This window comes from Kogia breviceps, chromosome 12, assembly GCF_026419965.1.
Source record: "Kogia breviceps isolate mKogBre1 chromosome 12, mKogBre1 haplotype 1, whole genome shotgun sequence".
NCBI classification, from domain to species: Eukaryota; Metazoa; Chordata; class Mammalia; order Artiodactyla; family Physeteridae; genus Kogia; species Kogia breviceps.
In genome coordinates, this window is record NC_081321.1 from 43,609,925 (window position 1) to 43,629,027 (window position 19,103).

The 19,103-nt window shown below is 55.9% G+C and overlaps 2 protein-coding genes and 1 long non-coding RNA gene across 3 annotated transcripts; 1 reads left to right on the plus strand and 2 right to left on the minus strand.

Moving 5' to 3' along the window:
* Positions 1 to 4,763: 4,763 nt before the first annotated feature.
* Positions 4,764 to 5,303, minus strand: LOC136792270 (uncharacterized). The gene is made up of 2 exons (XR_010835823.1): positions 5,226 to 5,303; positions 4,764 to 4,876 (listed from the first exon to the last, which is right to left on the minus strand). It is a non-coding gene; the product is annotated as an uncharacterized lncRNA (long non-coding RNA).
* Positions 5,304 to 7,856: 2,553 nt separating this feature from the next.
* Positions 7,857 to 10,764, plus strand: RDH5 (retinol dehydrogenase 5). Its single transcript, XM_059081499.2, has 4 exons — positions 7,857 to 8,211; positions 8,379 to 8,637; positions 9,943 to 10,106; positions 10,405 to 10,764. The coding sequence occupies exons 1-4, from the start codon at positions 7,902 to 7,904 to the stop codon at positions 10,626 to 10,628; spliced, it is 957 nt and encodes a 318-aa protein (XP_058937482.1). The 5' UTR covers positions 7,857 to 7,901; the 3' UTR covers positions 10,629 to 10,764.
* Positions 10,765 to 11,950: 1,186 nt separating this feature from the next.
* CD63 (CD63 molecule) lies at positions 11,951 to 15,160 on the minus strand. The gene is made up of 8 exons (XM_059081513.2): positions 15,057 to 15,160; positions 14,420 to 14,496; positions 13,287 to 13,475; positions 13,045 to 13,119; positions 12,847 to 12,942; positions 12,603 to 12,740; positions 12,277 to 12,360; positions 11,951 to 12,107 (listed from the first exon to the last, which is right to left on the minus strand). Exons 2-8 carry the CDS (start codon positions 14,483 to 14,485, stop codon positions 12,042 to 12,044), a joined length of 714 nt encoding a protein of 237 aa, XP_058937496.1. The 5' UTR covers positions 14,486 to 14,496; positions 15,057 to 15,160; the 3' UTR covers positions 11,951 to 12,041.
* Between the last annotated feature and the right edge of the window lie 3,943 nt (positions 15,161 to 19,103).

A 19,103-nucleotide genomic window follows, 5' to 3' on the forward strand; every position in this document is an offset into this window, starting at 1 on the left:
GTGGCGCAGTGGTTGAGAGTCCGCCTGCCGATGCAGGGGACGTGGGTTCGTGCCCCGGTCCGGGAAGATCCCACATGCCGCGGAGCGGCTGGGCCCGTGAGCCATGGCCGCTGAGCCTGCATGTCCGGAGCCTGTGCTCCGCAACGGGAGAGGCCACAGCAGTGAGAGGCCCGCGTACCGAAAAAAAAAAAAAAGTATACATATAAGGAAAAACACAGTATCCAACACTCTTTATTCAGAGTTTTTATTTTGGCACTTAATGTTCTGCTTTATGCTGCCACTTAACCATTTCACTCACTAATCCTTTGACACTTGTACACCTCCCGGGATTTAAGATGCTACTCTGCAAAGAGTTGAATGAACTAATCGGTAATCTTCAACTCTGACTCAGAAAATTCAAGAATGTTCTATTCTAAATCAATCAGTGGGACTTTCCTGATGGAGCAGTGGTTAAGAAGCCTGCCAATGCAGGGGACACAGGTTCGAGCCCTGGTCCAGGAAGATGCCACATGCTGCGGAGCAATTAAGCCCGTGCGCCACAACTATTGAGCCTGCACTCTTAGCCCACAAGCCACAACTACTAAAGCCAGCACGCCTAGATCCCGTGCTCCTCGACAAGAGAAGCCACTGCAATGAGAAGCCCATGTAACGCAACGAAAAGTAGCCCCCGCTCACCGCAACTACAGAAAGCCCGTGCACAGCAACTCAGACCCAACGCAGCCATAAATAAATAAATAAATCAGCCTCCATTTCTCCTCCCCCTGCAAGTAGATATAATAAAGTCAATTTCCAACTATGTAACTGAATCACAAAGTGAGAGAATGCCAAAGTTGGAAATAGCTTTAGATATGGTTAAGTGCAGTGATTCTCAACCTTGGATGCACATTAGAATCACCTGAACAAGGCTTCCCTGGTGGCGCAGTGGTTAAGAATCCGCCTGCCAGGGGCTTCCCTGGTGGTGCAGTGGTTGAGAATCCGCCTGCCGATGCAGGGGACACGGGTTCGTGCCCCGGTCCGGGAAGATCCCACATGCCGCGGAGCGGCTGGGCCCGTGAGCCATGGCCGCTGAGCCTGAGCATCCGGAGCCTACTCCGCAATGGGAGAGGCCACAACAGTGAGAGGCCCGCGTACCGAAAAAAAAAAAAAAAAAAAGAATCCGCCTGCCAATGCAGGGGGGACACGGGTTCGAGCCCTGGTCCAGGAAGATCCCACATGCCGCGGAGCAACTAGGCCCGTGCGCCACAACTACTGAGCCTGTGCCCTAGAGCCCGTGAGCCACAACTACTGAAGCCCCCGTGCCACAACTACTGAAGCCCGTGCGCCTAGAGCCTGTGCTCCACAACGAGAAGCCAACACAATGAGAAGCCTGCACACCGGAACAAAGAGTAGCCCCCGCTCACAGCAACTAGAGAAAGCCCACGAGCAGCAACGAAGACCCAACACAGCCAAAAAAATTAATTAATTACTTTTTTAAAAAAACGAATCACCTGAACAACTTTTTAAAAAATAATTATACCAGGCCTCCACCCTCAGAGATCTAGTTAATTGGTCTCCCACTGAGGCATATTTTTTAAAACTTCCCCAGATGATTCTAATGTTTAGCCAGGGCTGAGAACCACTGATTTAATCCGATCTTCTAATTTTACTAAGGAGAAAACCAACACCCGGAGTGGATAAGCAACTTGCCCAAAGTCACTTGGCACATAAGTGCACAGTGCACCAAGAGAGAATGTTGTAATAGCAAGAATATGTTGCTGATGTTTATAAGTTTTTCTTGTTGGGGTTAATCCCAGAAGCATTTCTCTGTAGTTCAGAGAGGTGTTATATAATTTACCTTTTACTTTGGCAGCAGCTTATTCTGCTGGTAAAACTGAAATAAATGGGTTTGCATTCCCTCACCACAAAAGGACAGAGAGGGAATTGCACATTCACCACACATAGCCAGCCAAATTAGCAAAGCTCCCTAGGAGGCCGCTGGAAGGGCCTAAAATGCTTCTTCTCGACAATGATCAGCCAGAGCTGAGGGACTTTGGCGGGGTGGTGAGAAGACAGAGAGCTGGAAGAGAGAGGAAAGCATTCCCCCCCTAGAGGGAGGAGCTGAGGATCAACTGAAAACCGACCAGAGCTGCCAGGAGGGAACGGCCAGGGAAGGAAAAGAATTTCAATGAGTCCTGGGAGCCTCTGCTCCCGCAACAACCGAACCGTGATGGACAGCCTGGCAACAACAACCCTCCTGGGAGCCTGAGATCCAGAGGAGATTAAAAACTGGTTCTGCAATGTGGGTGCGAAACCCACATTCCCACACTCACCAAAAGTGAGCTCCCAATAAAGACAAGAGCTCACCTGACTCTACTATCCCCTCCCTTCCCAGCCAAGATCCTCACTACCTACCACCCCAAGTCTCAAAAGGAGGGCGGTTCCGGGCCTCACGTGACACTGCAGCCACGTGACCCCGGGCCCCGCGGGAGCCGAGCAGTTCGTTCCAGTTCCGGGAGCCGGAGGGGGCCGGGCGCGCCCTGCCCCCAGCCCGCCGCGACCATGCTGTCCCGTCTGCTGAAAGAACACCAGGTCAAGCAGAATGAACGCAAGGAGCTGCAGGGTGAGCCAAATATCCAGTCCGCCGTTTTCTCTCCCGCCGTGGCCTAGCCTCAGCCCGGAGCCTGGACCTTGAGTAACGGCCCAAATCCAAGGAAGGGCGCAGGCCAGTGGGCACGGGCATGTGGGAGAGGGAATTAGAGGAGCTTGGGGGGGAGTTCCGTTCTCTTGCCAACGGGCCCTGGTCTCTAGCAGCGCTCCCGTCCCCCACGGCAACGCCCCCCACGCTATCTCAGCGGCATCCTAGCCCCGCCCTCTGTCACGGAACGCTGTGCCGATTGGTTCAGGGAGCCGCTCATCCTGGAAGTGGGAAGGAACGCTCCTGAAGGGAAGAGGGTGTTGGGGACCCGGCAGAGCTGGGATTCTTGGAGGCCTGAAACCACCGAAATGGGGGTGGGGCCCTTGTTTCCTGAATCCGGGCTGGGAATCCCGGAGTTACCAATCCTAAAGCCAAGACATTGGGAAAAGCGTCCCTGAGAGTCTGGCGTCCTTTGCGCTGCCACAGACTCGTTAGCGTCCCTGGGCGAATCGCTTCCCTTCTCAGGGTACCAGTTTCCTCACCGCTAAAATGAAAAGGCTTGCTTTATGTTTTGCAAGGTCGTTTCAGCTCTGGCACTCTGAGATTAGTTGAAATGTTCCCACAACTAGCAGAATAGTAATGAATGGGTGGGGGGAACCTTAAGCACCACCCCTCAAAAAACCAAGTCTCCAGTCTAATCCCTTTTCCCCCTCCACCCAGAGAAGAGGAGGCGAGAGGCTATCACTGCAGCGACCTGCCTGACAGAAGCTTTGGTGGATCACCTCAATGTGGGGTATGAACCTCTTCCCATCAACACCAACCCTGCCCTCCCAAGTTTAGGCACTGGCAAGGTCTAGCCCTCAGACTGCTCTTGAGGGGATGAGATGTTCCACTCATTCCCCTATCCTCCCCCCACCCAGCTTAACTTTTATGGAGAGAAGCTTGAGCCAGCTCTGACCCCTAACAAGGGCAGAGAGGAACAGCTGCGGTTGTTGGAAAAGCAGCCAGATTTCCCCTTCCCAACAATAACTTCCCTGGTGCTCACAACTTGATGCCATCTGGTCACCTCTCTTCACCCGTACAAGTCCAGCTGTCGCTTCCAGCAGGAGGGAGAGCACCGTCCTTGACCACAGCTTCCCAGTCCCTCCTTCTCCACCTCCCACCCTCTGGCAGACCTGGAGAGCAGCTGGCAGAAAAGCGATGGCACAGCTGGTGAGGGTGAGGGCAGAACCTATGCCAGGAGCCACCTTAGAGCCAGGCTGTCACTTCCCTTCCTTCTGGGTCTCCAGAGAGCACCCCTTGCTTTGGTCCTAAGTGAGGATGCCAGTAATGACCAGTGACTTGGGAAGGAGCAAAGAACATTGCCTCTTGACCCTGAGTAACCCAGAAAAGTTGCAGAGATGATGATCTGATGGCCAGGCCATCTGTTGGGAGAAAGGAGGCAGTATGATGCCTTCTACCCCAGGGCAAGTCAAATAGCTTGGTTGTGAATTCAGAGACTGAGTCACCCAAGTGAGCCAGGCAGGAACTGTCACCTTCATTGCTCATCTCGGGAAGATTAGGGGGAGAGAAGGCTGTGGTTGGGGCCTCTGATCTCCCTTCCCTCCAGGCCTCTCCCTCCACGCAGTGTGAATGAGAGAAAGCAAGAGGTCAACAGGGAAAATGAGGATTTCAGGAACTCCCAGGGGAATCTTGAAGCATTGGGAACACCCTACTATGACTGTTTCAGCTCCCACAACACCCCGTACTGTGACCCAACTGTCTCCCAGAGAGAAGGGACAGGGTCTGTGCGTTCCCTCCCTCCCACATTGGCACCTCCTGGGCTCTGCTCTGTGGTTGGCCCAGGCTTCTCCTGCTTCTCCTCCTTTGCTAGGGGCCACCCCACTTTCAGCTTAGAGGGCAGCTAAGCCAAAGCCAGATTAGAAAGGGTTTTGTGTTGCTGCCCACGGCTCCTCTCATTCCCCGGAAAGGAAAACAAAGGCTCAGTCTATCTCAGCCTCTGTCAGGTGTCCTTCCCACTCTCTGGACACCCCCCGCCCTGTCCCCTTGTCCCCTCCAGTCCCCACAGATTCCAGTGGGTGGGGGCAGCGGATGTGGAGTCTCTCAGCTGACCCAGAGCTTTGGGGTGGGGAATGAAAGATTCATCAGCCAACAAGGGGGAACAGTTATTGCACAGTTATTGCGGGGGTGGGGGGATACCAGCCCTGGGGCAGTAATGTGACTGCAGGCAACCGTGATCGAGGAGAATAGAAAACCTGTTGCCTAGAGCAGAGGAAGAGAGAGAGAGAGAGAGAGAGAGAGTGTGTGTGTTCGTTCATCTGTGTGGGCAAGAGGAGAAGGACGGGGAGAGAGAGCCAAGAAGCAGCCCTTGGGATATCTTCCCTTGACCCTGAGTTCCTGGGGAGGGGGTTGCTCTCCCATCCCACCCCAGATTCAGGGAGGAGCCCAATTTCCCTTCCCAACTTCTCGCACAGATCCCTGGCCTTCCAATCATTGCCAGATGTGTCCCTGCCCCTGGATTTCCCAAGCTTCCCCACGCCCCCTTTTCCCTCCCAGCTTCTTCCTCAGTGATACCCCTCAGCCCCACCAGGTTAACCCTCCCTTTTCTCACCCAGCTTCAAGAACTCCTCTGGAGGTAGGAAATGGTATGTTTCTGGTCAGCTCCCGGCTAGGCTCTTCTGGGAATCCTGGGAGTGGAAGGAAGGGACCGGGCTCATTTGCATGTACATCGTAGTCATTTGCCTCACATCCAGGAATGGCCAAAATCACACGGTTTTTTCCAGCCTGACTCCTGACCGGCCTCCCACTCTGGCAGTGGGGTATCAGGTCTGGAGACCACTCCCCACCAGCTGGGCGAGTTGACCTCCTTCCTCCTCCAACCTCTAGCGTGGCCCAGGCCTACATGAACCAGAGAAAGCTGGACCACGAGGTGAAGACCCTACAGGTCCAGGCTGCCCAGTTTGCCAAGCAGACAGGCCAGTGGATCGGGATGGTGGAGAACTTCAACCAGGCACTCAAGGTAGGCCACGCTCCCTACGTCTCCAGCCACATCCTGCACCACCATTGGCTGCCTCCAGTGGGGTCACCTCAGGCCTGGGGTTGAGGAGGAAGTGGGGGTCATCCCAGAAACCCCAGAAATCTATGGCCCCAGGGTCACAGAGCTAGAGAAGTAAAAGCAGCTGGTGGGTCCATGCAAAGCCCTTTCTAGGGGATGGAATGAAAGTGCCCCGATCCATCCCCTAGAGCCACACCCCACCCACCCTGACTCCCGGGCTCATGCACCCCACCACCACCTTCCAGGAAATCGGGGATGTGGAGAACTGGGCTCGGAGCATTGAGCTGGACATGCGCACCATTGCCACCGCGCTGGAGTACGTCTACAAGGGGCAGCTGCAGTCGGCCCCCTCCTAGCCCCACTGCCCTCCCCTCCCCCACTCCTCCTACCTCCCCCAGGCAGGCAGGAAGGAGGGTGACAGGCCATGAATAAAACACAAGCCTCCATTTCTCTGTGTCTGTCTCAAGGAGCTACTAGCTCAGTGTGGGGGGTAGGAATGGAAAGTTCGAAGACTTCCCCTGAGCAATGGTACCTTTTGGGTAGAGGCTGGAACTAGCTTCCTCTTACAAGCTCAACTCTCTTCTCCTTGGGCCTGGTACCTGATGCAGGTACTGTTGGGTAAACAGAGGGTGGGAGTTTCCCACCCCTCCTCAGAGAAGGGCAGGGGGCCCTGTCCCAAGCTTCCTAACTCAGGACTTCCATTTCCCACAGAGAAACAAGACAGGGAGCAGGCCTGGTCCAGCTCTGGCTCTCTGCCTCTCCACGTGCTCACGGCCTCTCCCAGCCTGGTGCTAAGCAGTGTCATGAGTCTGGACCAGTTGGGAGATTAATTCTTGGGCATGGGAGCACTTCAGGGCAGGGAAAGGGGAGGAATGACAGGTGCAAGGTCACCAACAGAGAGGGGCAGCTGCTATCCATGACAGATCCCTCCTCTTAAGAATCTGTGACAGGACTTCCCTTGTGGCGCAGTGGTTAAGAATCCGCCTGCCAATGCAGGGGACACGGGTTCGAACCCTGGTCCGGGAAGATCCCACATGCCGTGGAGCTACTAAGCCCGTGCGCAACGGCTACTGAGACTGAGCTCTAGAGCCCATGAGCTGCAACTACTGAAGCCTGGACACCTAGAGCCTGTGCTCCGCAACAAGAGAAGCCACTGCAATGAGAAGCCCGCGCACCACAACAAAGAATAGCCCCCGCTCACCGCAACTAGAGAAAGCCCGCACGCAGCAACGAAGACCTGACGCAGCCAAAAAAATAAATTAAAAAAAAAAAAAAAGACTAAGCCTTGTGGAATTCAAAAATTCAGTTTAAAAAAAAACAAACAAAAAAAAGAATCTGTGACAGAGGTGGTCAGGAAGCCCCACTGGAAAAGAGAGCCAAGCAGGGCACTGGGCGCTCCTGGCCTGGACCAAGCCCTGGCTTCAACCCACAGGCCTCAGCCTCCCAGGCTCCTCCTCCTCCTTCCCCACCGCGCCCCACATGCACTTAATACTTCTGGCACCCAGTCCACCTGCCTTGGACTTTGGCCTCAGTGGTAGCTAGTCTGGGAGCCTGGGAAGCCCTGGAGCAAAGTTTCTCAAGCAAAGCAGAAGAAGAAACTTCAGGTGTTGTAGTGCCTGCTAGCTTTCCCCTGAGAAGGTAAGCGGGGTACTGGGAGCTCGGGGGCTATGAGAAGACTGGCAAGATATTCATGTATTGGTAACTCAAAGCCTAAAGCTTTTCATGTGCCGCCTCGCACTGTATCCCCTTTGATCCTCCGCAGCTCCCAGGTGGGCATGCTGGGTGTTAGCCCCACTTGGTAGATGAGAAAACAGGTTCAGAGACACAGTGAGGTGCTCAGCCTCACACAGTAAGCTTGGAGCCAGCAGGACTAAAATGCAGGGGCTCCGTATGTGTCTCCAAAAACAAGGCCCAGCTGGTTTAGCAGGACGTAAGAGGTGATAACAAGCAAGATCCCTCTGCTCGTGTGTGGCGGGTCTGCACACAGGACCCAGCTCATCTGGTTTTACTTAAGTTACCCCCAGATACAGGGTGTGCCCAGATCTTCGCTTTACTTAGATGAACTGTAGTTTGCCAGTTATCTGCCAAGCAGATAATTTCCCAGTCTGCTCAAACCAGAGACTTCCAGCTAGGGGGAAGATATGAGGGGCGAGGGCTGGTGGGCCAGAGTAAACTAGACAAGTCTCCCTGCCCAGCTTCGGCTGCCACCTGCAGGTCACTTGGGGTCCGGCCATGTGGCTGCCTCTGCTTCTGGGAGTCTCGCTCTGCGCAGCACTGTGGTTGCTCAGGGACCGGCAGAGCCTGCCCGCCAGCGACGCTTTCGTCTTTGTCACCGGCTGCGACTCGGGCTTTGGGCGGCTTCTGGCACTGAGACTGGACCAGAGAGGCTTCCGAGTCCTGGCCAGCTGCCTGACCCCCTCAGGGGCAGAGGACCTCCAGCGGGTGGCCTCCTCTCGACTCCACACCACCCTGCTGGATGTCACAGATCCTCAGAGCGTCCGGCAGGCAGCCAAGTGGGTGGAAACACACGTCGGGGAAGCAGGTGAGTATGGCAGGGGGCCACCGGGAACGGGGCATAAGGTGTGCACTCACAGGGGCTGTGGGAAGCTAGAGGGGCTGCGGGGGAGGAGCAGGGCTCAGACCCTCCCAGAAAGGAGAGGGGCCATTGGAATGCCTCACGTACCCCGTGCCTGTCTCACCTCCCCACAGGGCTTTTTGGTCTGGTGAATAATGCTGGCATGGCTGGCATCATCGGGCCCACACCTTGGCAGACACGGGAGGATTTCCAGCAGGTGCTGAATGTGAACACGCTGGGTCCCATCGGGGTCACCCTCGCCCTGCTGCCCCTGCTGCGGCAGGCCCAGGGCCGGGTGATCAACATCACCAGCGTCCTGGGCCGCCTGGCAGCCAACGGAGGGGGCTACTGTGTCTCCAAGTTTGGCCTGGAGGCGTTCTCTGACAGCCTGAGGTGAGGGGTGCAGGGCCCTGCTCCCAGTCCAGGGGGGGAGCCCACTCAACAAGCAGATTAGCATCTGCCCCGCAGAGCTGATGAAAACAGGGCGTGGTGGAAACTTAGAGACAGATTAGGGCTCGAGTTTGTGGGCTCAAATCCCAGCCCTCTCCCATGTGAGCTTGGTGACCTTAGTCAGTTACTTCTCTTTTCCCCGGTTTGTTCCTCCTCTGTTAAATCAGGATGAGAAGGCCCGCCTCATGCGTGAGTAAAATGAGGTACATGTGAGGCCCCAACAGAGCCTGGCACGTAGAAAATGCCCCCAAAAGCCCGCTCTCATTCTTATTGTTATTATTACTAATAACAACTATTACTTACCACGAGCTAGTACCTCTACTGAACACTTTCTCGTTCAATTCTCCCCAAAATCCTGTAAGGGTAAGTGGTAACACCCTTAGGTAACATAAGTTACCCAAGACCACATGATAGTTAGTGGGAGTGCTGGCACGCATACCCAGGTCTGCTTCCCTACAGACCCTGGTCACTACATTCTCCTGCCCCTCATCTTTAGACAATAATGTTCGAAGTCCCACGAGAGCACAAGGGAGACTTAAGGATGACAGATGTGTCCCAGGAGCAGAGTTCTATTCCCCCAAGCTCGGCCCACCTCCTGAAGGAAGTCTTCTTCTGTCACCATCACTCAGCAAATAACATCAATATCTACTTTTGTCCCTATGCCTCAGTCTTTTAATTTTCCAATCAGCATCACAGAACACATACTTTATACTTGGACTTCTGCAGTCTGTGCCGAGTACTCCCGCCCTCCCCCAGCAAATACCAGTCTACAACCTCCATATCCAGCACTTGGGGCTCAACCCTGTGTTTTGGGATCTAGGGAATATGGTTCTTCCAGCTCAGGAGTTGGCAGATTGTGGTTCTCAGGCCAGATCCCGACAGCGGCCTACAAGCTAATAATGGCTTTTACATTTTTAAATGGTGACAGTGTAAATGGTTTTATAAGCAGCTACATAATATCATTAATTTTAGATCTGCAGTGCGGAAAATATTTACTGTCTGGCCCTTTAAGAAGTTTGCAGGTCCCTGCTCTAGATGCTAGAAGAGAATACAAAGGAAAACAAACTGCACAAATACCTCCTTCCCTCTGCCCCACTTGCCCCTCATCCCAGGGCAGCGGGGATATCCCTTCCTGTCATGACCACTGACCCTGTGATGCTTTCCTGTCTTAGCCTCCCTACCCATGTCCCTGAAGTCCTCTCCCTATAAACACAAGAACCCAGAAACCTCCCTCTGCCCCCACTCCAGGCGGGACGTGGCTCCTTTCGGGGTACGAGTCTCTATCGTGGAGCCTGGCTTCTTCCGAACCCCTGTGACAAACCTGGAAAGTCTGGAGGACAACCTGCAGGCCTGCTGGGCACGGCTGCCTCCAGCCACACAGGCCCTCTATGGGGAGACCTTCCTCACCAAGTGTGAGTGATGGGCCCACGCAGGGGCATATGAAGGGAAATGAGGGTGCCACAAAGGCCAGGCCTACACCAGCCTGCTGGGAGGAGGTGGGTAGGGCAATCAGGGAAGGGGTGAGGGTGAATGGGATGCCATAGAAGAACACCCAGGCCATGTGCAACCTGCCCACTCCCCAAACTGGGGAGGGGACTGAGGACCCCTCTCACCTCTACTGGGCAGCAAGCCCCAGGACCCAGGAGCTAGGGCCTGAGGTAGGCTGGAACGGGCCAGGGACACTGATTACAACCGTCCGCTGGGCTGCAGATCTGAGAGTGCAGCAGCGCATCATGAACCTGATCTGTGACCCGGACCTGACCAAGGTGAGCAAGTGCCTGGAGCATGCCCTGACTGCCCGTCACCCCAGAACCCGCTACAGCCCGGGCTGGGACGCCAAGGTGCTCTGGCTGCCAGCCTCCTACCTGCCAGCCAGCCTGGTGGATGCTGTGCTCACCTGGGTCCTTCCCAAGCCTGCTCAGGCGGTCTACTGAACCCAGCCCTCCAGCAAGAGGTTGTTGTTCAAGGCAAGGACTTTGATTTATTTCTGTCCCCCACTCTGGCACTGCCTAGTGCCTGGTACAAAACAGGCACTCAATAAATGTGTATTGGGGCTTCCCTGGTGGCGCAGTGGTTAAGAATCCGCCTGCCAATGCAGGGGACACGGTTTCAAGCCCTGGTCCGGGAAGATCCCACATACCGCGGAGCTACTAAGCCCGTGCGCCACAACTACTGAGCCTGCGCTCTAGAGCCCGTGAGCCACAACTACTGAGCCCGCGTGCCACAACTACTGAAGCCCGGGCACTAGAGCCTGTGCTCTGCAACACTAGAAGCCATGACGATGAGAAGCCCACACACCGCAATGAAGAATAGCCCCCGCTCGCCGCAACTAGAGAAAGCCCGCGCACAGCAACGAAGACCCAACACAGCCAAAAATTAAAAATTAATTAATTAAAATGCATATTCAAAACAAAACAAAAAACACTGCAGGTGGGCAAAAATTAAGGTGCCCAGTGGAAGACCCCATGTAACTCCTAACTAACCTAGGCTGACATCCTCCAGGGTCTCTGGCCCATTTAGTACCTGCAAAACAACCAGCACCCACTCGGGGGCGCAAGGGGATTGTCTTGCATCTGTAAGGCATCTTTGAAGCTGCACCTGGAGGGGTGGCCCCTAGAGGGCACTGTTGGATGTTGCCTTTCTACCTGGAGTAAGGCTGAAATTCAGTGTTTGGAGTGGGAAGGGGGTCATGGGGAGGTGATGAAGAGGGGTCAAGGCCAAGCCGGGTGGTTTCCATGGTAAAAAAGCCACTACCCTCTTAAATTCTTCTGTTATCTAACGTAAGTCAAGAAGGATAGACACTGGCCACACAGGTATAAAAGCAACTTGTCACCATCCTGAAAGGAGCCAGGCCCCCTTGAGGGTCAGTGTGGCAAGGAGCTGCTGGGCCCTCAGAGGTGGGCAGAAGGCCAGGGAGAAGATGTCGACAGTGGACGTGGGCTGGTCTCTCCCAGGTAGGACCTTTGTAGAGAACACCTTTGACGTGGGAAATGGCTTCACGAACCCTTCAGCACTGAGCCTGGCAGCACGACACTAGGAGACAGGGAGGGCAGTGGGCCTCAGCCTCCTCGGGATCCCCACTTCTACTGCCAGCCCAACGAACGCCTTCAGCACAATCCTCCTTTCCTCCACACCCCCCAAAATAGGCCCACCTTTCCAGAGGTGCAAACAGAACAAGGTCCCTGAGGACAGGAACATGGATGAGGAGGGGGAAGGGATAAGTATCACTCTTTAAGACAAACTGAGACTCTCTCTCTTTTCGGTCTGAAAAAATAATCCGTTTAATTGAAAAACCTGGAGTATACTACCCACTCCCCTGGATGAGGGGGCTGAAGAGACTAGACCCCCTACATCACCTCATAGCCACTTCGGATGCTCTTCACAAGGCAGCAGGCAAAGACGATACCCAGGACCTAGAAGGAAAGACAGAGATGGGGGTGAAGAGGAGTCAGGGAGGCAAGGTACCCGGGACCCACCCAAGAGACCCCAAACACCACCAGGGCTCCCCTCCCCAGGCCAGGACCTCCTGCTCAGCACCCTCCCACTGCCCCTAGATCCCAGATGCTCAAGGGCGTCTCTCACCTCCACAAAGGCAATGCCCAGGGCTACTGCGGCCGTCACCAGCACTTTGTCCCTCAGCCATCTCCCGATCCTCTCCACACAGCCCTGAAGGGTGGCAGACACACAAGACACCATCAGAAACTTCCCACCCACCTTCCTTGGACCATCTGTCTCTCCGCCACCCTCTGTACCTTTCACCCCACCCCTAGCACTCCCAAATTCCCTCCCCATCCCTGACGCCCAACTTCCCAGAGCCCCAACCCTCTCCACCTCCACCCCGGGCCCGTTTCCTCCTGAAACGTTTCCCAGCTTCCCCAAGTCCCCTACTATCTCAGCCCCCTCCCTACCTCAGTATGGATATCCTTCACGTTGAAGTTAATCCCACAGCCCTGAGTGACATTGACACAGCAGGAGTCAGGGACTCGCTTGGTCACGATCAGGATCTTCTCCCAGTCTGTGTAGTTAGCCGCCCCGCAGCACTTAAACTGCAGAAAGATATGGGGGAAAAGGCTGTTAGGTGAACCTCCATCTTCAACATGGAGATGAGAATCTCCTCCCCCTATTACCCCTGCTCCCAGCAACCCTACTCACGCCTTCCTGCATACGGTCCAGGATCAATGCTGTGTGGTTGTTTTTGGGATAATTCTGCATCTGCTGCCGGAAATCCTTATTAAATTCTGGTATCACCTGGGAGTAGAGAGGAGCGCTGTTGAGGCCAGAATTCAGGGCACCTGGGTCCCAGAGTATCCCGGCCTCTGAGGCAAGGCCCTCCCCTTACTCCCTGCTTACCTTGTCTCTAAACACATAGCCAGCAATGGCTGCAGCCACCTCCACCAGCATGATAAGGGACAGGAAGATGGCAAACTGCAGGTGCAGAGGACGGGAGTCACGTTTGGAGTCTGGGTGAGAGGGGCCTGCCGGTCTCGGGAACATTCACCAAAGTTTCCCTTACCCACCCGCCCCGACAAGCCCCCTCCAGAGAAATGCCCTTCTGCAGTCCCAGGCACCCAGGCTGGCCCGCACCCACTCACCGTGATCATAAGACAGTAGTTCTCCTTGCAGGCTCCACAGCAGCCCACAAAGGCCACCAGGAAGAGGAAGGCACCCACTGCGATGATGACCACGGGCAACAGGGAGCCAGGCGTGGCCCCCGGGGTGATGGTCTGATTCAGGACGAGCTGGGCCCCTATGCCCACGGCGATCAGCCCCACTGCAAAGGCCTGGGAGGAGGGCAGGTCAGGATTCAGAAAACCCACAACCCATCAGCCCTCCACGGTGGAGGGTGACGGGTGCACCCAGGTCTCTCAGGCGGAACCCCGTGCCAAAGAGACCGATTCTCACAGCTCCAGGAAACTTTTGACTATGGGGGAGAAGGAGGATGCATCCTTGCCCCACAGTGAGGGCTGGGAAACTGTTCAAGGCTCTCTGGGAGAAGGCAGTCAGGAGGCACCACGCCTTCCTTCAAGAAGCTCCTCACCAAAAGCAAAAAGAAAAGTTCCCAGAAAGCCTTGACCCCTGGGCACATATTCCTAACAAAGAGTAATGCTTCCTTTGAGCCTCTTCCTATGGGCCTCTAGGGCTCCCAGAACTGCCCTCTCACTATCCTCCAGTGCCCACCACATCCTCATCAGCTGTGACTAGGGTTCCTCAGGCCAACTAAGCCAGGGAGGAGAAGGGAGGAGGAAAAGGGGGTAAAAGTAGCCTGCCCGCTCCTGAACAAACAGTAGCTTCTCCACCGGGAGCCCAGGACGGGAGCAATTGAGGTAGGCAGAGCCCTTACCCACCCCAAGCAGCCGGGAGGGGTGATGAGGGAATAACGAGGAATGAGGGAGTGGAGGGGGAGAGAGGAGGGTGGTGATAGCATCAGGCGGTTGGCTGGTTGCCCCAGTGCCTCATATCACAAGAGATTGGGTCACCAGACAGGAAGAGCCCGGAGGGGTTACAGGGAGGGTGGCCGGCCATTGTCGGTCCAAACCAGCCTCAGAGGTTCCTGAAAGCTGGAGGAGGAGAGGACGGCCGCGCTGGCCTCGGTCGTTCCCCGGGCTTTCCTTCTACATCTGGTCCCCAGCTGCCTTCATTCCTGGCCCCTCAGCCCTCACCACTCCGGAGCCAGGTCTCCCCGCACCCAGCCAGCGCGCCCTCACCGTCCCCGCTCCCCACTCACGCAAAAGGCCAACAGAAGAACGTAGAGCAAGAACTTGACACATTTCATTCCTCCTTCCACCGCCATGGCTGCCTAGCCTGGGGCAGAGAGGACAGCAGGGGGATCAGAACCTGCCGAGGGGGGATCTCGGCTTCCGAGCTCCCTGCCGGCCCTCGAGACCTTCCCTGAGGGGCCCCCATTCCCGGCCCCTCCCACCCGGAAACCCGCGGTCAGATCCACGTCTCCCAGCCCCCTCTTCTCCCCGCAGGAGAGGGGTGGGGGCGCCCGCCGCCCAGCCCGGACCCCGCCCCGCCGCCTCCGCGGCCCGCGACCCAACCCAGGGCGCCGGGGGGGCCAGGGCCGGACGCCCACCCTCGGCCCTCCAGCCCCCAGGCGTTAAACACCCCTTCCCCACCCAACTAGTCACGAAAAACAGTCCTCAGCCCCAGCCCGACCCCCAGGCCCTTTCCCCGGGGCTCTGACCACCGCCAAACAGAAGTGCGGCCGGCGCTCCCCCACCCCACCCCGCCCGGGCCTCCGGAACTTTGCAAAGTTGCAAGGGCCTCGGGAGCGGCGGGGAGCGCGGCGGACCTTCGGAGGCCCGGGGCGAGCCCCTCCCCACCCCACGCGGAAGCCGGCACGAGCCCCGCGGCCTCACCTGGGCTCCCCGAGGCTCTGCGCTGCTCTCCCGCCGCGGCTCAGGGGCTCTCTAGCTGCGCCCCCCGACTCTGGCCCCGCCCGGCGCGCGGCCCCGCCCCGGCTCCAGCCCCAGCCTCCTCCCCCGCCGAGTGGCCCCAGCCTCCCTCATGTGACGCGGGAACAGCTGCGGCCTGAGTCACCCGGCCCGCGTGTGGAAGGCCGAGCCCCCAGCCCGGTCGAGGCCACGTGGCCCCTGCCCGTAAGACAGCGTCCACCCCCGCAAAGAGAGGACGCCCAGGGCAGGACCTCGGGGTGCCTGGCGCCCTTCTGGCGCCGCCGGAAGGGGGCCACCTCGGGGTAGGAGAGCGGGACCCGGCACCGCCTGGTTCTCTTTGGCTCAGGGAAGCGGAGGAGACGTGTGAGAGCCAACGAAGGGATGAGTGGCCCGAAGTTACTCTCTGAGCGCCCGGCCGGGCGGCAGAGCTGAGTAGAGGTGACAAGATGGTCTTCAAGAGGCCTGCATCCTCCACCCAGAGCCCACTCCCTTCCTCTCGCTCCAACTCCGTTCCACCCCTTCCCCGAGTCAGCAGAGGGCGCTGCTGGCTCTCTGGAATCGGGTGGGGGCAGAATAAACTTTCAGAAAGTCCCCAGCCTCACATCTTAGGAGTCCCCCAGCGTTCTAGAGTGGGTGTTCCTGTCCCTCTCTCTTAGTCTCTTCTCCATTTTCTAGGGCTCCTGAGTAGTGAGCCGAGAAGTGGAGTGGAGGAAGCCCTTCCCAACACCATTCCACCCAATCATGGCATGTCAGAGTCAGGTCCCTCCCTCTGGGAGAGGATTGCTGAGGTCAGCTCCCACCCCTCCTGGATCAGCCTGTTAACGGTGGAGGCGTGGGGAGGACACTAAGGTGGGCATGGCATATATCCCATGGATTTCCCCATCCCATCCTAGCGGACAGCCCAGAGGGCAAGGCCAGGAGAGGACTGGAAGGTGAGGGGGTGGTCTCAAGCTGCCTCCCTCCCTGTGGGCCATGGTGGTCCCCAGAAGGAGCTGTGTGAACAAGCAAAGGACAGAACCAACCACCACACCCCTGCCCCCCTGACCTGGACCCCACCCCTTCGGTTCTTCTGGTCCTGCCTGAAGAACCGTTTCCTGAGCCTTCGGTATGTGTACACAAAGAAGGAAACTGTAAGAGTAGAAGGAAGGAGATCTGGGCTGGGCTGAGAACCAGTCTCCAGGATCACAATCTTCCAGCAAGACACACCAAGCCCCTTCTGGACTTTGCTTCCCAGTTATCCCAGCAGGCAGGCTGTGGAGGAGGAGCAAAGATGCTGAAGAAAGGAGTATTCATCTGTTTCTGCCAGGCACGTGCTGGGTGCAGGGCCAGCGAGGTGAGGCAGTTGGTGGCCCTGTCCTCTGCCAGCAGGCAGAACCGACCCCACACTGTGAACTGAGGCAGAAACCCCTGGTGGCAGCTGGATTAGCTCAGAGGGAGGGACAGGTGGTGCCTCTGCCCCAGAGAAGAAAGAAAAAAAACCCACAGAGGTGGGTCGTGTGCTCCCAGGTGACCTTAGACAATAAAAGGGTAGTCGCTCCATTCGAGGGACAAGGAAAGGGCCAAGTGTAAAAAAGGAGTAGTTTTCAAAGTCCATGGGGACTTTGGTGGTCCAGTGGTTAAGACTCCGAGCTCCCGATGCAGGGGACCCGGGTTCGATCCCTGGTCAGGGAACTAGATCCCACATGCATGCCGCGACTAAGACCCAGCACAGTCAAATAAACAAATGAATAAGTCCATGACACATTGGGGTTGCTGGGGAAGGATGTGGTGACAGAAGGAAGTGGGGAAAGGTGGTCTGAAGTCAAGATGGAGAAACTTTAGCTACCTAACCACCAAGTATAATGCTTGGTCTTTGACTGAATCTTTGCCGGAACAAACTGACTGTGAAAGACATTTGGGGAACAGCTAGGCAAATCTGAATATAAACTGAGGATTAGACATGAGAAAATAATCTTCTTAGCTGTGATGATAGTATGATTATATAGGAAAATTATTTTTTTAAGCTGCATACTAAAATATTTAAGGGTGAGATGTCCTGTCTGTAATTTATTTTGGAATACTTCATAAAACAATAGATGAAGCAAAAGAAGAAGACAGTCTGGGTGACAGGACTGTTGAGAACCTAGTGGCTGTGTGGGGTGTGTTCTAGAGGCAGAGAGGAGAGGGTGAACTCTCTTGGGATTGGCCCTACCGTGAAAGGAGAGATGAGCGCCTGGAGGGTAGCTGGCACATCATGGTCCAAGGGAGAGCTGGTGAAGGCCAGAACCAGGAAAAGGAGGGGAAAATCCTTGGAAAGGCCCTTCAGAGGGAAGATCAAAGAACGGGGTGACTGCTTCCCTGTGGGAGCAGGAGAGGAAGTGGGAGGAGTCTGAGATGACTCAGAGTTTCCAAACCTGGGCACCCCGGGGAGAGGTGATTGTCACTCAAGGCAGGAGGCACACAAGAGGCAGCTGGGTGGAGATGTCCCACCTGGAATTGGGGATGTGAAACTCGGGAGGGAGGAGTAGTCAGACTGCAGAGAAAAAGTGATTTCTAGGACTTCCCTGGTGGCACAGTGGTTAAGAATCCCCCTGCCAATGCAGGGGACACAGGTTCGAGCCCTGGGCCGGGAAGATCCCACATGCCGCGGAGCAACTAAGCCCGTGCGCCACAACTACTGAACCTGCGCTCTAGAGCCCGCGAGCCACAACTACCGAAGCCCGTGCGCCTAGAGCCCGTGCTCCGCAACAAGAGAAGCCACCGCAATGAGAAGCCCACGCACCGCAATGAAGAGTAGCGCCTGCTCGCCGCAACTAGAGAAAGCCTGCACGTAGCAACAAAGACCCAGCGCAGCCAAAAATAAATAAAAATTAAAAAAAAAAAAAAAAATATATATATATATATATAAAGTGATATCTAAATCCATAGATGGGTGAAGGCCAGAGCAAGAGAAGAAAACAGAGACAGAGTTTGGGGTAACCCTTATATTTAAGGAACATGGGGGAGTAAAGGAGCTGAAAGGGAAAGGAAGTTGCAGAGCTGGACCCCTGCACTCTCCCAGGCACTGTGCTGGGCACTTAGAGCCATGAGTTCATTTAATCCTCATGACAACCTGGTGAGGTCCGTATGATTTGTCCTGTTTTAGAGATAAGGAAACTGAGGCTCAGAGACAGGGAGTGCTGTGCCCAGAGTGCAAGCAGGTAAAGGGCAGTGTTAAGGTTTGAACCCATATCTCTGGGGGTTCCAAAGCCCGTGCTTTTTCCTCTCTCTCTCAGAGGCCAAGAGAAAAGAGAACTCCATGACAGGAGGAGGGGACAGTGGCCAGAAGCTCCAAATAGTAAAGAAAGGTGAGATGCCAGAGAAGGCCATTGGATGGGGTGGCCTTTTCCAGAGCAATGTCAGGGCAGGATCCCAAGCACCTGCTGAGTGGGGAGTGGAGGCATCCAGGAAGGTAGGGGTGGAGCTGAGGTGAAGGTCAGGAGAATGGGACCCTCCTAGAGGAACGCCAGGGGAAGGGCAGGGAGCCAACTGTGGCCAGCGCAGAGTACTGCAGCAGCTTGGTCACGCAATGGGAGAGAAAGAGTGAGGCCAAGGAAGATAGGAAAGGATGGGGCCAGGGAAACCCTGAAGATCAGACCTGTGTGGAGCTGGAAGGGAGAGGGCAAGAAAAGGCCATTCCTGGTCACCTTCATAGAGACAGAGAGTAGGGAGGTGGCTGCCGGGGGCTGGGAGGAATAGGGAGTTATTGTTCCACTGGGTATGCAGTTTCTGTTTAGGAAGATGGAAAAGTTCTGGAGATGGATGGCAGTGACAGTTGCACAACACGTGAATATACTTAGAGCCGCTGAACACTTATAAAATGGTTAAAATGGAGGTTTGCCTGGTGGTGCAGTGGTTGAGAGTCCGCCTGCTGATGCAGGGGACACGGGTTCAAGCCCTGGTCTGAGAGGATCCCACATGCCGCAGAGCAACTAGGCCCGTGAGCCACAAGTACTGAGCCTGCGCGTCTGGAGCCTGTGCTCCGCAACAAGA